We start from the raw sequence: 17124 nt of genomic DNA on the forward strand, positions 1-17124 counted from the left end.
GCCCCTACCCACCACACTGGAATGCCCCTGCCCTCGTGTAGTCTGTGGAAGACAGCTAGCAAGTGTCCAGGCAGCATCACTGGCCCTAAGTTCCCAGTTACAGGGTATGCTGGCAGAAAGTGGGATGGGTCACCTTGGAGAGGCAGGGTTTGGGTGGCACTGGGCACTGCAGGAGGAGTTGCCCAGCAGGGCAGATGAGCATCTGAGCACATGACAGGTACCCCTTGGAGCTGCTTGGAGAATGGAGATGGACTTGATCGGCCCATGTGTCCACAGGGGAGAGTGCAGAGCACTGAGCTCCAGACCCCGGGACTCGGCATCGTCCTTCCAGGGCTTCAGGGAGGCTGTCGCCCTCGGCAGCTCCTCTGGCAGAGAGCAGGAGCGCAGGAGGGTTGAGCAGAGGCTCTTGGCTTGGCAGCCGGGGCCTTTAGAGAAGCTTCTGTGGGGGAGACACACAGGCTGGTCGCCTGCCTGGCCCTGAGTGAACCATGGGGCCTGGGTGGGCTGACTCCCTTTCCGAATTCAGAGGGGAAGCAGGTGGTGACGAGAAGGCATTTCCCATGAGGGACACAAGTCTGTGTTCTGGTTGTGGGGGCCGTGGAGACAGGTCCAGGGGCCTGGTAGAGGGTCTGCACATCAGTGCCTCACGTGCCCCTAAATCCATGGCAACAGAGCTCCAGCTCTCCCCCCGCCCAGCCTCCTTGAGGCTGCAGGGTCCTGGCCGACCAGCAGGCCTGCTGGAGGTTAATGACAGCCGTTATAGTAATGGCTCCCTGAGGCCTCCTGTGACACCACACCAGCGTGGCATGGCCTCATCTGACCCCATGGTGATCCCAATAGGCCGGTAGGTTTGTTCATACCCACCCTTGCTGTGTAGGGAAGCTGAGGTTTAGAGACCTCCATCATTTACACTAGAGGCCACAACAGCCATGTGACCTCAGCCTTAGGCTCCCAGGGCCCTGGACCTCTGACCATGTGTAAGCCCTTGTCTAGTGGCCCTGAGCAGAGCAGGTGGGCCTCCAGGGCTGAGCCAAGAGGGGCTCACAGTTGTGACCGAGCTCCCCAGAGTGGGGCTCCCTGCACTTAGGAGGCCGTCTCTGGGGACGGGGCAGGGGAAGGAAGGTCAAGGGCCAGAACTCCCCCTAACTGCTGAGACCAGGGTGACCAGTCCTCTAGATTGTCCTGGTCTCCAGATGTGAAGACATCACGCATGCTGGGCTGTTCCTGGAGGACAGGGCCACCCAGCTGGTCTCTAAGCGAGGCCCTCTGACGCTGTCAGGGATGGGTCCCTGGAGGGGTGAGGAGCACACATTCCCTGGCTGGGTCCTCCAACCTCTCTCAGCCTCATCTGCCTCATCTGTAAAATGGGAGGATCGAGGGGCTGCTGCCCATCCCTTGTTCAGGACGCTGAGGCCTGTCATCCACGTTTGCCCCATCCCTCCTCCTCCCCAGGACCCCGCATTCCGAGGTGGCTGCACTGTCACCAGCTGGCTGCACATGGGCCCCTGTGCTTCCTGTAGACTGTGAACCTGGTGCTGGTGCCAGGCAGGACTGACCCGTACTCCTGGGGCCCAGAGCCCATGAGCACGTGGCCCTGTTTGATACCGGCATCCCCAGGCCTCCCCCTGTGTGCCAGGGGCCTGCTAGTTTCTTCAGGGCCCGTCTGCAGCTTTTTCTGCCTGGGCCCCTGGCCTGGTGTCCTTTCTCCTCACCCCCGAGGCTCCCACACAGCCCTGCATGACCCTGCAGAGGCCTCCCTCCAGGCTGGCTGCCTCCCTCCCTTCCTGCTCCCCTCCACAGAGGCCTTCCCAGCTCCCCACTGACTTCCAGGCAGCAGCCAAATCCTAGGGGTGCCAGCAGCCTTTATCTCACACCCCTTCTTCCCCCGCAGGCCACCCAGAAGGTGGGGGTGGAGGACAGTTCATCTGCAGCCAGGAGGCTCGCTGAGCAGTGCCCCGCCCCACACACTCCGGGTGCCTCGGGGGCTGGATGGGCATGTGGCGAGTGCCAGCAGGAAAAGCGAGAAGACGCGCGGCAGCTAGAGCAAAGTTGGAGCTTTTATGGTTTCTTTCCTTAAAAAAAAAAAACTGTCATGGCGAGAGGCAAACAGCGTGGCTTTAGGTCATATCTCAAAAGGGCAGCCGCCTACCGCCTCCAGTTCCCCAACAGTGAATTCATAGTTCCCAGAGGGGGCCAGGGTCCTCAGGGGCTTTGAGGTGGAAATGACCTGAGTCCTCTGCCAGGGAGCCCTCCCCCAACCCACCGAGGCTGCAAGGGGCAGGGGATGGATGCTGGAGGGGGGATGCGGAGAGAGCCCCAGCCGCTCCCCCTCCCCACCCGCTCCCAGCCCAGCCTGCGGATGCTCTGCGCGGGATGACGCCGGGCGCGCTGTGGGCTGTCAGATGATTGTGGGGGCTCCTGCCTGCCGCACACCGCCGGCGCCGGGACGGGAGAGGGAGGGGGCGCTGGATGCCACGCGCAGGTCCCTGCGTCTCTGGTGCCTGCTGCCGGCTCGTGCGGGGAGCGGATAGGATCTGATTTTTTTTGAACCCCCTTCAAGGAAAAGCAAAACAAAACTGCTGCCTCATTTCTCCTCTGGCCGATCTCCCCAGGCTCCCCTGGAAGATGCGTGTGGCCGGGACAAGCTGGAGGAGCTCATTCCCGACGCCGCCGCTGCCGAGGCCGCCGCTGCCACCGCCGCCGTTCGGGCCACTTACTTTCTTTGCCCTGGGCGGCGTCCTGGCCAGCCCCCCTTGAGCCTGCCGCTGGCTCAGCCACCCCTCCGGCTGCCGCCCCACCATGTATGACTCCTTCCTCCGGCTGGCTCCGACTCTGCCTGCCCCCACCCTGCAAGTCTCATTGTGCCACGCTCGCCTATCCCGGTAGCCACCCCCCTCTTCCTTCGCTCCTCCTGCACCCTCGCTGCCTCCTTTCCTCCATGCTGCCTGGATCTGGCGAGCTGGGGTGATTAATTGGCTATGATGATGAACGTCCCCGGCGGAGGAGCGGCCGCGGTGATGATGACGGGTTACAATAATGGTCGCTGTCCCCGGAATTCTCTCTACAGTGACTGCATTATTGAGGAGAAGACGGTGGTCCTGCAGAAAAAAGACAATGAGGGCTTTGGATTCGTGCTTCGAGGGGCCAAAGGTAAGCGCGGCGGCTGTGAGCCTGAATATGTTCCCATGTTGTGTGTGTGTGTGTGTGTGTGTGTGTGTGTGTGTGCACGCCTGCATGAAAAATGTTCCCCAGCTCGGGAAGAAGCATTAAATAAGCATTTTTCCTGGGGGCACTTGGTTGCTAGACAACCATGTTCTTTCACATTCTGCCTTACTCAGAAAACGCTAGGGCTTCCTTGAGGAATATTTTTAATTTCTGTAGACAACGTTCTTCTGAATGGGTTCTCTCTCCCCCCTGCCCCCTCCTACCTTTTGTTTTTAAATGATGGGGTTGTCAATATTTTGTGTTCTAGTTGAGCCAGAGGGTGGCTGCGCTCAGAGCTTTGGGTCTCAGATACCCAGGTTTGCCCGGGCCTGAGTTTCAGGCATTAGAAACTGCCCCATTCTGGGAGTGGGCTTTGTAACGGTGGCAGGCATTCGTGTGCTCGCCTCTAAGGTGACTTTGCAAAGGAAATGTGACAAGATGGTCCCCTCTGCCGTGGACTGAGCCAGCAGCACACATGTTACGCGGCCCGTCGTGGGAGGCTCAGGGATGCGGTCCATGGTGGTGCACCCACCAGGCACCCTGCACTCTCAGCTTCCCCTCCGACAGAAAACAAAATGGCATCGCCTCCCCATGAGAGGGGACATCCGCCCACCGCGTGTGTGGCTCAGCCATGTGGAAGTTTCATCTTGGAGCTTCCGCGCTGTGCCAGGGGTCCCACACCTGTGCTGAGGGAGGCCTCATTCCCGGCTGGCATGCCCACCTGCCTCAGGCTCAGGCAGCTCTATAGCGAGCTGTCCAGAAAGAGAAAGAGCAGATGCCTCTGTCCTTGTGAGAGCGTCCACGCCTGTCTGTGTGATTTGCTCTCCCCTCCCCCCGCTGGAATCTTCATCTCCACACCTACCCACCCCTGGCAACTCCTGCCTCCCTAGAAAAGTCCGTCTCCTGCCCTGGAGTCGCACCTGGCAGCTGTGTGGGCCTCAGAGGCCGAGCCTCGCCGCGCTGGGCAGCCGTGTTCCGGCCCCTCCCCCCACATCAGTTCCTGGGGACACTGGTCACACACACAGTGGTCACAGAGGCCTAAGCTCCCTGTAGGGAGGACTCATGAGCAGATTCCAAATCCGTAGCCACCCACTGGGTCAGCATGATGTTCCGTCCACGTTCCAAGTCGAATTCCCTTGGTTGCAAGTCTACGTAGATGTAAATTTGGCAAGTGGTTCAGTGTGGTGTTTCTGTAGCTTTGTGTGGCAGGGGAGGAACTTTTCCATTTTTAGAACCGAAAATGTTTAGTCACTGATGCTTTTAAAGAAAATGACAGGCGTGTAGACATGTACCAAAGAGCACATGATCCAGCAGAGAGGCCAGGAAGTATGATGGCGGCCCCAAGGTCCCATTGACTTCATTGCTTGAGTTGCATGGACCCACAAATATGAGTTTCAAGCCCTTCGCGGGGGAGGGTTGGCCTGGACCAGCCACCTGCGCTGGGAGATGCATGGGCCCACTTCCTCCTGGGGTCCAGGCTTGTAACCAGGTGCTGCTTGTCTTCCCAGCTGACACACCCATTGAAGAATTCACACCAACACCGGCGTTCCCAGCCCTGCAGTACCTGGAGTCCGTGGACGAGGGTGGGGTGGCGTGGCAAGCCGGACTGAGGACCGGGGACTTCCTGATCGAGGTAGGGACACAGATGTCTGTACCTTTCTGCTTGGGGAGAGCGCCGACTCTCAGGGAGAGGGTCGTAGTCCTGGCAGCATGGCCATGAGGTGTGAGGTGTGGTCTGGGGGTGCTTGTGGAGGCTGCCGTGAACTTTCACAGTTTGGCCAAGTTCTCCCACCGTGGGTGCCACTGCCTGTTGATCTTGTCTTGGGGGCCTTGGCCGTAACCGGTTGGAAGGTGGAGACGTCTGTGGAATTTGGCCGTTGGTCCTGAAGTAGAAGGTGGAAGGAGGAGGCATGTGGTCAGCAAGATGTTGGGGACATGTGCAGATCTGTGGGTGGTTCAGTTGTGACTCTACAAATAGGCACCAAGAGAAGTCATCATCCCTTCTTGTGTCCTACGGGTGAGTCGGTGAGCACTCTTGTGTGCGGTTGCTGGCGTGAGGTCTGTAACGCTGATGGCTAAGAGTGCGTAGATTTGCAGGTTGTGATGACGGCCCTGTCAGATGGATGATGGCCTTCCAAGACCAAGGAGCCTGAGCAAGGGGATGGCTGGCGTCAGTGGCGCCAAAAGGAGATGTTTGAATTCAGATGCTTTGAAAATGAGCTTTTGCTGGTACAGAAAAGAGCATTGCCTTCATTTAGAGAATAGAGGTGTGAGCGCCTGGGCTCTGCAAACGTTCCCTAGGGTTGGCATATTGGTGTGTGCAGGGGGTCTGAGGCCCCAATGCGTCCGGGCACCTGGCCTTTTTGTGAGTTTAGGTGTTACTTTTAATCTTGTTGTGCAAAGGAACATGTTACTCTTTGGAAATGGGAAGAAGAAAAGAACCTTATAAGTTGAAAAGATGATATTTTAAAGGTTCGGTAAACTCAAATGGCCCTCGTTGGGAGTTCACATTTCTTGGACACACACACTCTTCCACGTTACCCTGAGCCCTGCCTCATGTACATCAGAACTCCAGGTACAGGTGGAAGGGATGGGTATGTTGCATCCAGCCAGCCACGTGGTGGTCCCTGCCGTTGGGCCGGCCAGACACGCCCGTTCTGTAGACGAGGAGCCCACATTCCCTGCCCCAGTGAGAGGGCCACCTGCAACCATTTTTCCCAATTGGGCCTAAGCTCCTAAGCGTGCTGTTCGTGTTGCGATTTCAGTAGAGATAACCTCAGAGGCTTACGGGGCTATTAAGGGGTGATGGAAAGTCAGAAGAGAACAGACTATGGAAGGAGAGAGAGCCAGATGAGATGGAGCGGGTGTTTGAACTCATTCTGAGTGCCTCCTGTCGATCTCTTTGATTTGCTGGAAGATACATTTAAATTATTATTGACCAGTCAGAGCCTGGCTTGCATAAGAAATGAGCTTATTTGGGTTCTTGAGCGTTGAAAGTGTCAGATGCACTGCCAGAATGATGGAGACCGGAGCTCGCTGCAGGTTCCCGGGCCAACTCGATTTGTAACCTTGGTGGAAATGCAGAGGGTCTGGGTTGAATCGTCCTCAGTAGGATGCAGTTGGGATGTAAGTCCCCTGCGTGTGTGCGTGTGTGTGTGTTTGTGCATGTGCCTGTGTGTGTGTGTGTGTGTGTTGTGTTGGGGGGGGTGTGGCCTTGGCTCTAGCAACAGGGCTGAAGTCTATAGGTGGTGTGAGAGTGTGTGCATGTGTGACAGGCAGGGTGGGGGATGCTGAAATAGGTTGCTCTTGGTTCTCAATTTTCAATAATAAAAGAGGGCTGCCGATGCAAGAGCACCCCCCGTTGTTCAGCTCATTGGGCTGTTTCCTGGATAAACTCATCAATAAAAGAAACGTGGCCTGCTGAGGCACGTGTGCGGCCCGCACTTGCCTGGTGAGCGGAGCCGCACTGGGTTAGAGGATGGTGCTGTCTGTGGCTGGAGCGTTCGCCTGGGTGGGGCCGGAAAGGCGGCGCACCTGTCCTGTTTGAAACCTCTGTGGAAATTTGGAGCTTTGAGAGTTTCTACACTTCTGTTTCCTGCTTTGACATTGCTTTTCACCTCTGATATGCAAATATATTTGCCATTTTGAAGCAGGTTTTGTATTCTGCATGACCTCTGACTTCCAGAATTCTAGGAATGGCTAGTCCTGAGATGCATTAGGGCTGCGCCTGCGTTATGATGCCACAGATGGCCCGAGGGGCACTGGGACCTCCACAGCCCTACGAGGCTGCTCCACACGAGTCATGCATTAACAAGGGTGCAGGGCACAAAGAGCTAGACCCTGTCAACATCCTGGGTCCTCCCAGTTCATCATGTCCACGGCTGCCTCTGGGGACTCAGAAATTCTCCTCTAGGGGCTTAAGACTGAGAATTCCATTGAGTTGTGTTCCTAGCCACTGGAATTTGCCACTGGAATATTAAGATCGTGTACAGCATAATAGGTGTGTGTTTGTTCCAGCAGACCCTGGTTCCGTGTTTTCTGCTTCGACCTTGGAGTGGTGGTGTAAAACAGCATCACGTGTCTCACGTGAGTTTTCTTTTTGGTGAGCAGCCAGCCTTAGAGCCGGTGGGGTTCCTGAGCTCTCGGTGAGGTGCAAGGTCTGCACGTGAAAATCCGCTCCAAATGCAGGCACTCTGTCTTCCTCGCCCCAGGCAGCTCTTGGCAAGCCTTCCTTTCTCTCTGCTGTTTGAAAGAACCTCGAAAGTGTGACAGATTTTTATTTTCCCTTTAAAAATGCATGCTGTGGTCTGACCTTTTGGACCAATGGGCCCCCTTTGAAGTGAATGTTGGCTTTTAACGTCTTTGGCATCTCCAGAGCTTCATTTTCCATCGTTAACTTTGTGAGAATGCCCCGACGTGGCCATCCGGCTCTCAGCCTTGGAGCCTGCTGTGGTTACCTGCTGTGTGTGATTTTCTTGGGTACTTACCAGGTAGAATGTATTTCTCTCCTACCTAAGCTTTTGGAAAGAGTTCGTTCTTTGGTGGTGGTTTTGTTCCTTGGTTGACCACCCCCTGACCCCACCAACCACAATCAAAGGCTTTCAGCTGTCTCCAAATCGGGAATCTCATGAGACAGACAGATGTTAGTGCACAAGCTGTGTTGTAATAAAAGGTTCACCTTAGAGGTGGGCGTGAAGGATAATCGGATGTCCCGCAGATAGGGACATTTGATCATGGTGGCTCCACGGACGGTGCATGGTTGCCATTTCAGATCAGCTCGTGTGCCGGAAATCCCTGGGATGGCTGATGACACCGAGCCATCCTGGATTGTGAAATGTCACCCAGCCCAGGGGAGAAGGAGCCGGAGAGATTTCAGAGGCCATAGGAGGGTCAGGGCAGCGGGAAGTTGAATGCCTCTGTGGAGAATCCCATGGGACCTGCTGGGGGAGGGCGAGGCTTGCAGAGAGGTCGATGCTGGAGCAGTGACAGCCCCCAAGAGAAGCAGGGCAGGTGTTTCTCTCCATGCGGGCCAGAGGTGAGCATGGGGCCTCCATCAGCCAGGAATGACAGAGGCCCACGTTGCTCTGGTGACAACAGGAAGCCCGGTCCAAATTGGTTCTCATAATGATTGGAGCTTGTCAGGAAGCTGAGACCAGAGAGTTTAGTCAGCCTGCCAGAATAGTTTGAAGACTTTGTGTGCTGTCTCTTAGAGATGATCCTTATTAGGCCTCTTCACTCCCACAAGATGGCTGGAGAGGTCAGAGGTTGCTTGAGAAGTTCATAAGACGTCCTGAGGAGGATGTGGGTAGCTCCTGGATGACGATAATGCATGGGGTGATTAAGGAGATGTGGAGGTGGGGATGCCACGTTGATGTCATGCAGGGCTCACCGTAGGTCTCCCGCAGTGAAACCTGGCTGGGCGTCACAGTCACCTGAGGGTTATAGAAACCTGGTCTCCAGTCCACACACCCTGAATCAGAACCGTGAGGCAAGAGCTGGGGCATCCATGAAAGCTGCAGTGGTGATGCCAGGGGTCCCAAGAGGCAGGCAAGGCAATGATCCACTGGCCCGGTCCACGTTGATGTTCCAGCCTCTTGATGTGGCAAGTCAACTAGAGTCTCCTCGACCCAATACAAGCAGGTGTGCTCTGCTAATCTCCTTAAGATTAGGACTGACTCTTCCACAAACCCCTTGTTTGGCAACCTAAATTTTGTTTCTTAAGTGACTTTCATGAACTAAAATATCCTGTGTCTGAGACATGCTTACAATGCAGCTCAACGGCAAGCAGGCAGAAGGCAAACAACATTCACAACAGATGTCACAAGAAGCCCATGTCCTTTTCTATAGCAGCTGAGGCTGGATCTCCAAGCCCAGCAGTGCCCCATCTAACCCTCACAGTCATCCATACAGCATGTGTGTTCCTCCCCATTTTACAGATGGGGAAACTGAGGCACACAGGTGCAGTCACTGGCCCGTGCCGATGTAGCTGGTGAGTGGAGGAGGCGGAATTCCATCCCAGGCTGTCCGACTCAGTAATGTCATGGCTCAAAGATTCACGAGCAACACTTCGATGTGCTTCGTGTATAAATGAGCGAAGGGTAAGAAGAACAGCAGTGAGTTGCCCGTTTTGTTTTCAAATTAGCAAATACTTTTTTATGACTATCCTCATTGCTGTTGTCAGCACTCACATGTTGCTGGGGGAGACAACAAGTTGCCATAAATGTTCTCAAAATCAGTGTGGCTGTATGTAACAAGAGCCATAAAGCGGAATCAGGAATTCTACATCTAGGAATCCATGCTAAGGGAATGATCTTTAAAAAGCAGACAGAAATCACAGTGTGGCAAAAACAAGCAGTTGGGGTGGGAGGCACGGGGGCTAACGGTGAATGGTTCAGGGCAGTGGATGTCTGTTGTGAATTCATAAGAAAACATTAAAAATGATGCTTCAAAGGGGTTCTTAATCCCAACGGGAAAAGGTTACATTCTACTTAGTGAGAAAGGCAGAAGCAAAATTACCAGCACAATATCATCTAATACCGTCTTTCCCCAGCACAGGCATAGAAGAAAAAAAAGGACAGGAAATATTAAGCCCTAGAGGGTGGAGTTGTGTTATTTTCTCTTTTTTCAGATGCTTCTCTCAGATTTCCTAGAATCGAAGTATTCCTATTTTGAAAAGTATCCATTTCATACATAGGAAAATATGTCTTAGAACAAAGTAATCCTAGCACTTTGGGAGGCTGAGGAGGGCAAATCACAAGGTCAGGAGTTCAAGACCTGCCTGACCAACATGGTGAAACCCCGTCTGTACTAAAAATCCAAAAAATTATCTGGGTGTCGTGGCGGTCGCCTGTAATCCCAGCTACTCAGGAGGCTGAGAGAGGAGAATCTCTTGAACCCAGGAGGTGGAGGTTGCAGTGAGCAGAGATTGCACCACTGCACTCCAGCCTGGGTGACAGAGCGAGACTCTGTCTCAAAAAAAAAAAAGAAGAAAGTTGTCTCACACAGAAGACAATGTCCAGTCCCCTTGGCACAGGTGTTTGCTGTCGGAGGAGAAAGCCTTTCCAGGCATTACTCACCTTCCCGGGGGCCATTCCTCACCCACCTGCTGCAGGGCTCAGACGATGCCTGCGGTTTTTGTGATTGTTTTCTTGTCCCTGAAGTGGCCAATCTCCTTTTTGTGTTAATTTCTCTAAATAGGTTTTCCCTTGCAGTTAAAGCAGGCGACAATATCTTCATCCTTGAAAAGTGGTGCTCGAGTTTGCTAATTACTTTTTCCTCGTATTAAATACTTGCACGAGAGAGGGCATGGATCTGCTTTACACTCAAGGTTTGTATTGAAGTCAGGATGCTAAGAGGGATGCCCTGCTGTTTTCCTTGGAGACCCTGGGAGTGTCTCATAAGGCAGGTGCGGGGGCTCATACCTATAATCCCAGCACTTTGGAGGCGGATCCGGGCAAATCACTTGAGATCAGGAGCTCAAGACCACCCTGGCCAACATGGTGAAATCCCATCTCTACTAAAAATACAAAAATTAGCCAGGCATGGTGGCGTGTGCCTGTAATCCCAGCTACTCAGGAGGCTGAGGCAGGAGAATCGCTTGAACCTAGGAGGTGGAGGTTGCAGTGAACTGAGATTGTGCCACTGCACTCCAGCCTGGGCAACGGAGTGAGACTCCGTCTCAAGGAAAAATTGTTTCTAAGGTGGTACTTAAAAACAAGACTTAAGAATTGTGAGGTGGCCTCTAGCATGTTTGACTTTTCAACCAAGCTGGCATGAGGAACAGTTGTTAGAGCTCGCTGCTCGAGGGTCAACCCCACTCCCCAGCTTCAGTGTTAAATATTACTTGGAGAGAAACAAATGAAGTCCAGATTCAGCACGATCAGTCATTACACTTGCTAGGTCCCAGTATTCCTTTTGATATAGTGAGTGGTTGTGACAGTAGAATCACCTGAGATGAACTAAGTCCACCCCAAGCTCTCAGCACCAGAGTGCTGGACAGAGGTGCTGAGCACAGAGCTGGCATTCAATCAACTTTCTTTTTTAGAAACAGGATCTTGTTCTGTTGCCCAGGCTGGAGTGCAGTGGCACAATCACAGCTCACTGGAGACTTGAACTCCTCAGTTCAAAAGATCCTCCCACTTCAGCCTCCCAAGTAGCTGATACTACAGGCATGCACCGCCACACTTAGCTAACTTCTGCATTTTTTTTTTTTTTTTTTTTTTTGAGATAGAGTCTTGCTCAGTTGCCCAGACTGGAGTACAGTGGTGCGATCTTGGCTCACTACAACCTCCGCCTCCCAGGTTCAAGTGATTCTTCCGCCTCAGCCTCCTGAGTAGCTGGGATTACAGGCACGCACCACCACACCCGGCTAATTTTTGTATTTTTAGTAGAGATGGGGTTTCACCATGTTGGCCAGGCTGGTCTTGAACTCCTGACCTCAGGTGATCTGCCCACCTCAGCCTCCCAAAGTGCTGGGTGTACAAGCGTGAGCCACTGCACCTGGCCACTCTTCTACTTTTTTGTAGAGCCAGAGTCTTGCTTCATTGCCTAGGCTGGTGTCAAACTCCTGGCCTCAAATGATCCTCCCACCTCAGCCTCCCAAATCACTGGGACTAAAGATGCAGGCACCCCACCCAGCCTCAGTCAGTATTTGTCATTGATTATCATCTTGTCCTTCCTCATCATTAATGATGCCTGACTCACAAGAGGAAACCAGCAGCTATTAGTTGAACAAACAGTGATGATAGTATTATAATAATGACTGATGTTTGTTACCACTGTTATTTCAAGAATGTAGCAGTTACAGAGCACACCCACCATGTGCCAAGTACGTCAGACACTTTCAGCCAAGAGTGCATGAACCACAGCTTCCTTGTGCCTCTGTTATGGGAGACATCGCTAATATAGGTGACTGCCTCACGCCTCGCCAGCCCCCAAAATCCCTGGCAGGCATATCTCCTGCTTTGGCTCAAAGCCCTGCTCCCAGGGCACTTACCACCTTGTACAATTCCATGTTGGTGGCTTTTAGGTCTCCTTGGAATTCTTGTTCCTGATGCCCACCTTGCCCTCTAGCAGCAAATGTCAAGGCCAAGGCCAGAGCCCTGTTGTGGTTTCCCTGGTGCCAGCCTCCCTTGGTCTAGTGGTTCAGCCACATCACACAGCTCACATTTCGCTACCTTGCCTTTTGGGATATTGCGAGAGACTTTGTCACATGTCCTGCTGGTGGCCCTGAGGATCAATCTAGGAACTCTCTCCACCCACCCCACCCACCAAAATTTCTTCAGCTCTTATTTAAATGGTCTTAAATGGCTACTTAATTCAATAACTAAGTTAAAGACAAAACACCAGCTGATGTTAGCAGGAATCCAGAGTGACTGCCAAATTCTTGACCTGGGGTCACATTGGTGCCTTGGTCATTGAGGCCAATATTTCATTGCATCACACCAAAGACAAGCGGGGTCTGTCCCCCATCCGTCTGAGTGTGGGACATCTCTGTCCTGACAGCTCGGTGGCTTCTCACCATGTCGTCAGGATCCACTGACCAGGGGTAACAGCATTGAGGGGTCTTTACTCTCTGAGGCTTAATGCACTGTGGTCTTTGTTCTCCTAGGCAGAGGCCACTGCTCTGTGGGAAGCCCTGGATGGCTGGAAGGTTTGATCCCTTTTCTGCACATGGCCTTCTGGGCCTGGGGGGTCGTTCCCTTTGTCCTCTATATTGACTGGGAACAGGTGGTTCGCACAGAGGAGCAGCCCAGGAATCTTGCTGAGAAGGTGGATGCAGACAGCTTGGCAACTGCAAATCTGAAGTCTTGGCTGGTTCATTTTGGGGTTCTAATTTGAAGCATCAGTGATTTCAATTTCAGGCTAAAAAAAGATTCAGAATCACTTCAGGGGGCCATGGCTGCTGTGTTCAGATGCCATGGGGCTGGCAGATGGCAGCACGTGGCGTTAGAGAGAGGCAGAGAGGAGCCACGGTCAAGGGCATGGACTGTGCCATCTGATCCGGGTTTGAATCTGGGCTCTGCCTCTTCTTAACTGTGTGAACTTGTGCAGGTTGCTCATTTCTTGGCCTTAGTTTCTCAAACTGTAAATAAAAGGGTATATGAAGCACGTAGCAGTTTCTGGCCTCATGAGTTCTCCACAAATGGTGGCAATTGTAAAAATTATTTCTGAAACTTCACTCATTCATTTCTGAAGCATACATTGTGCCCCCCAGGTACTGGGCTGGAAGAAAGGCATGAATCAGACACAGTTCCTTGGGGAACACACACTCTAGAAGCGGGAGGCAAAAAGCAGAGTGCGGCAAAGGCCCCAAAATAAATCAGGAAAAGGGCTTCATGAAAGATGTTGTTGGCACCAGGCTTTGATGGGTAAGTGAGCTTGTTGTAGGCAGAACTGAGGAGGAAGCTCTTAAGCAAAAGCTTAGAGGATCAGGAATGTTCAGGATGGATTTGGGGAGTGGTCGGATGCTGTGAAGCTGGGGGTGATCTGCTGGTGGAATGGGGTCCTGGGGTGTGGGCTAAGTAAGTACAAGTATGTGTGGCTGGATGGCGGCACAGAGCAATAGCATTGCCGGATCTCTCCAGGGTGCTGAACCCCTTGTGAGTCACGGTCTCTCTCCAGGGTGCTGAACCACTTCAGGGCACTGACTCTCTGCAGGGTTCGCTGAACCAGAGAGCTGCGAAAATAGGAGGCAGCCTTCCTCAGAAAGTCTGAAGGAAGCCCTCAGCATGTCCCCTCCCTCCGTCCCTGCAGCTTTCATTTCTGTCCCCTGCGTCCTTGGACTTTCTAGGCATAGAAGGCATAGAGGCTCATTATTTAGTGACAATCTCATCTACTTGGTGGAGAGGAGAGGCCAAGGAGCCAATGAGCATCTGCCGTGTCCTGTGCTTTGAGCCCCACTCCCCTCACCACTGAGGCTTCAGCTCACATGCTGCCTTCTCAGAGAGGCCCCTCTGGGCACCCTTGGGTTGCCCTGACTCTCACAGTCACACTGTGTGCTTCTGTGACCATAGGAATCATCTTCTGTGTTAGGTGGTTGACCTATCCACCTCCCTCATGGAACATTCCCTGTGGGCCAGAGAGTTTGCTGACCAGGTCTCTGCTACAGCTCCAGCATACAGCGCAGTGCCAGCTGTATAACCGAGGCCCCAGAGCATGTGTTCAGTGATGGGCACTCCTGGGAAGCAGGAGTTTCACACCCGTCTTGTGGGTAATGAAACTGAGCCTCAGAGAGATTAAGAAGCCTGCCCAGGTCCCTCCAGGGAGGTCTGAATCTTTGTTTTTTTTTTTTTTGCCCTGTGTCTGTCTGTCTCTTTTGCACTGTGTCTGTCTGAGGCTCTGGGTAAGTCCCAGCTCACTGGGATGTATAGGAGGCATAGTGGGCTGACATCTCCACGTTGGGAGCTGCTGGCACCGGGTCCTCTGATGCACCCATTTGTGCCTCTGAGTCCTCTCCAACTGCCCTCTCCTCCCTCCCATAACCCACTGCCCCACTCCCAGTGTGCTCAGCAGGCTCTTGTTAGCACTGATTTGTCTTCGCCTTTGGTGCCCTTTTGCAGGGAGTTTCATGATACAAGCAGTTAGGTTGGCAAATGAACTGAAGGAAGGCCCTGTGCTAAGTGTCCCATAGGATCTTTTAATTGATGGAGATTGTCAGCCATGGGAATTGGGGTGTGTGCATGCCAACAGTAAGCAGAGTGGGATGAGAAGGGGAGGCAGAGCTGACACTGTACAGCCCTGAGAATGGGGGCCCCACTGTGGTCTCACGAAGTCTGCCACCCACCAGCAAGGTCTCTACCTCCCTCTCCCCAGGATCTTCAGATGGGTCCCATGGAGAAGACTTTTCCATGCATCTCCTTTGTGTTCAGCCCCTGTGGCAGGACCTAGGGGATCAGGGAGATAAAAGGGGCTGTCCTAGGCATGGGCACCTCCTTCAGCATCTTCAGGGCTGGGGCTGCAGAGGGAGGAGCAGGGTATCTGGGTGAGAAGGGAGATGGCACTTGTGCCAGGCCAGTGAGAAGATGGACATCGCCATTGGGTGCTCTCCCTGGTCTCCGGAATGTGCCACACCCCTCCTGCCCCCAGACACTTGCCCACAATTTTGCCTTCTCCACCTGCCCTACCAGGACGCCTCCTGCATCTGCTTCAGATGTCTGCTCCTTGAGAGTTGCCTGTGATGCCCACTCATAAGCCCTTGCCATGGTCACTTCCTGCTTGTACCCCATGAGATAAGGGACCACCCAGAGTTGAGCACTTGGCAAATATCCAATAAATATTCCTTAAGGAAAGGAAGGTACCGCTGAGGAGAGTACAGCCAAGATAGAATGACATCCTGGAGAAGGGGCTCCTTCCTCCCAAACCCCTTCCCGATCTCCATCAGGGCCAGAACTTGAAAAGCTAATGGAGCTGGAAGGTTGGAGTCATTTACATCAGAGAGAGCGTGAGAAGCAGCCCTTCCCTGGAAAATGCCAGCCTTCTCTCCCCAGGCCCACTGGGATCCTGACGGGGATTGTGTGCCCCTCCTCTTGGGAAATTTTGAGTAAACTCTACCCCCATATCTGCCTGGTGGCCAGCTTTCACATTAGCATTATCTCACTGTGTCTCGAGTAAATCATGTCAGACAAAATATAATTGGGAATGCAGAGAAGCCAAGGAAAAAACCAGGGATGCTGCCACCAGGAGACAGTGTCCACATAACAAGGTTTATCTTTGTGGATTTTTCTTTCTATGTGTCTGTTAGTAATACATTTTGTCATGTGTTTATACACTTTTTTTTCATTTGGGTATGTCTTTTTTATTGTGATAAAATACACAGACCATAAAATTTACCATCAAACCCGTTAGCACTGACTCTCCCTCTCCCTCCCAGCTCCAGGTAGACACTCTTCCCCTCTCCCTCTTGGGTCTGCCTGTTCCGGACATTCCTGTTCATGGAATCATGCTCCAGGCCACCTTTTGCATCTGGCTTCTTTCAGCAGCATGTGCTTTAGGTTCATCCGTGTAGTGGCGTGTGTCCTTCCTTTTGTGGGTGAATAAAACGTTTCTGTCGCGTGGTTAGACCACAGTTAGTTTATCCGTTCGCCAGTTCAGGGACACTTGTTTCTACCTTTTGGTTGTTGTGAATAATGTGGACATGAACGTTTTTGTACCACGTTTTGTTTTCAGTTCTTTGGGGCACGTACTTAGGAGTGGAATTGCTGGGCCATGTGGTAATTCTGTGTTTCCTGAAACTGCTGCCTCACAGCCCAGAGTCCCCATCCTGGGTGGGATGGGCAGGCGTTCAGCGAATGATGAGTTCACGACCTTCAACCTTCGTCACACGCCTCGGCAGAAGGACCACAGAGGGAAGGAGGCCCCGCCCCCTTTTGTTAAGGCAGAGCTCAGACCCAACAAAAGCGTCACTGCTGGGCAGCATGATACAGGCTGCAAATAAAACTCACCACGGCCATGGCCATGACTGTGCAAAATGCTGATGCTGCCTGAACACCTACTGCGTGCCAGCACCGTTTCTGAGAGAGTTCACACACATGGACTCACTTCGTGTTCAGTTTATCTCACTTTTATCACCTCTTTCCTTGCATGAGGAGGCTACAGCACAGGGTGGGGACTCACTGGCCCACAGGCACACGGCGAGCGGCAGAGCCAGGCTGTTCTTCCAGGGTTGATGCATCTCTTCCCACCCTCCCGCTCCAACCACCCTCCTGTGCCACCTGTCAGGGAGGAGGAGTCCTGCCCAATTTGATGTCTTCTGTGATGCAGATTCTAGAGGAAAGGGGAAAACAAATGAACAGAGGGAGCTTAGGCAGAAAGCTGGAAGGAACAAAAGTCATGCGCGGGCAAGCCTTGAAGGGAGACTGGGGGCTTACTTTTACACACAGATTATAAAAGGTGGGGCTACCAAAAGATCCTGCTTTGTGC

At 53.0% G+C, this 17124-nt stretch overlaps 1 protein-coding gene across 4 annotated transcripts in view; it reads left to right on the forward strand.

Annotated features, from left to right (window-relative positions):
• SHANK2 (SH3 and multiple ankyrin repeat domains 2) overlaps nt 1–17124 on the forward strand; it is a 648778-nt gene that overhangs the window by 451891 nt on the left and 179763 nt on the right. For all 4 annotated transcript variants that reach the window (XM_064370277.1, XM_064370276.1, XM_064370278.1 and 1 more), the window contains 2 exons: nt 3068–3150; nt 4713–4837. In XM_064370277.1, coding sequence (XP_064226347.1) covers nt 3068–3150; nt 4713–4837 — 208 coding nt within the window. The remainder of the gene's footprint in view (nt 1–3067; nt 3151–4712; nt 4838–17124) is intronic.

The sequence above is a fragment of the Aotus nancymaae genome, unplaced genomic scaffold (genome assembly GCF_030222135.1).
Source record: "Aotus nancymaae isolate 86718 unplaced genomic scaffold, 86718_ANA_hifiasm-v0.15.2.pri h1tg000106l, whole genome shotgun sequence".
Classification (NCBI taxonomy): domain Eukaryota; kingdom Metazoa; phylum Chordata; class Mammalia; order Primates; family Aotidae; genus Aotus; species Aotus nancymaae.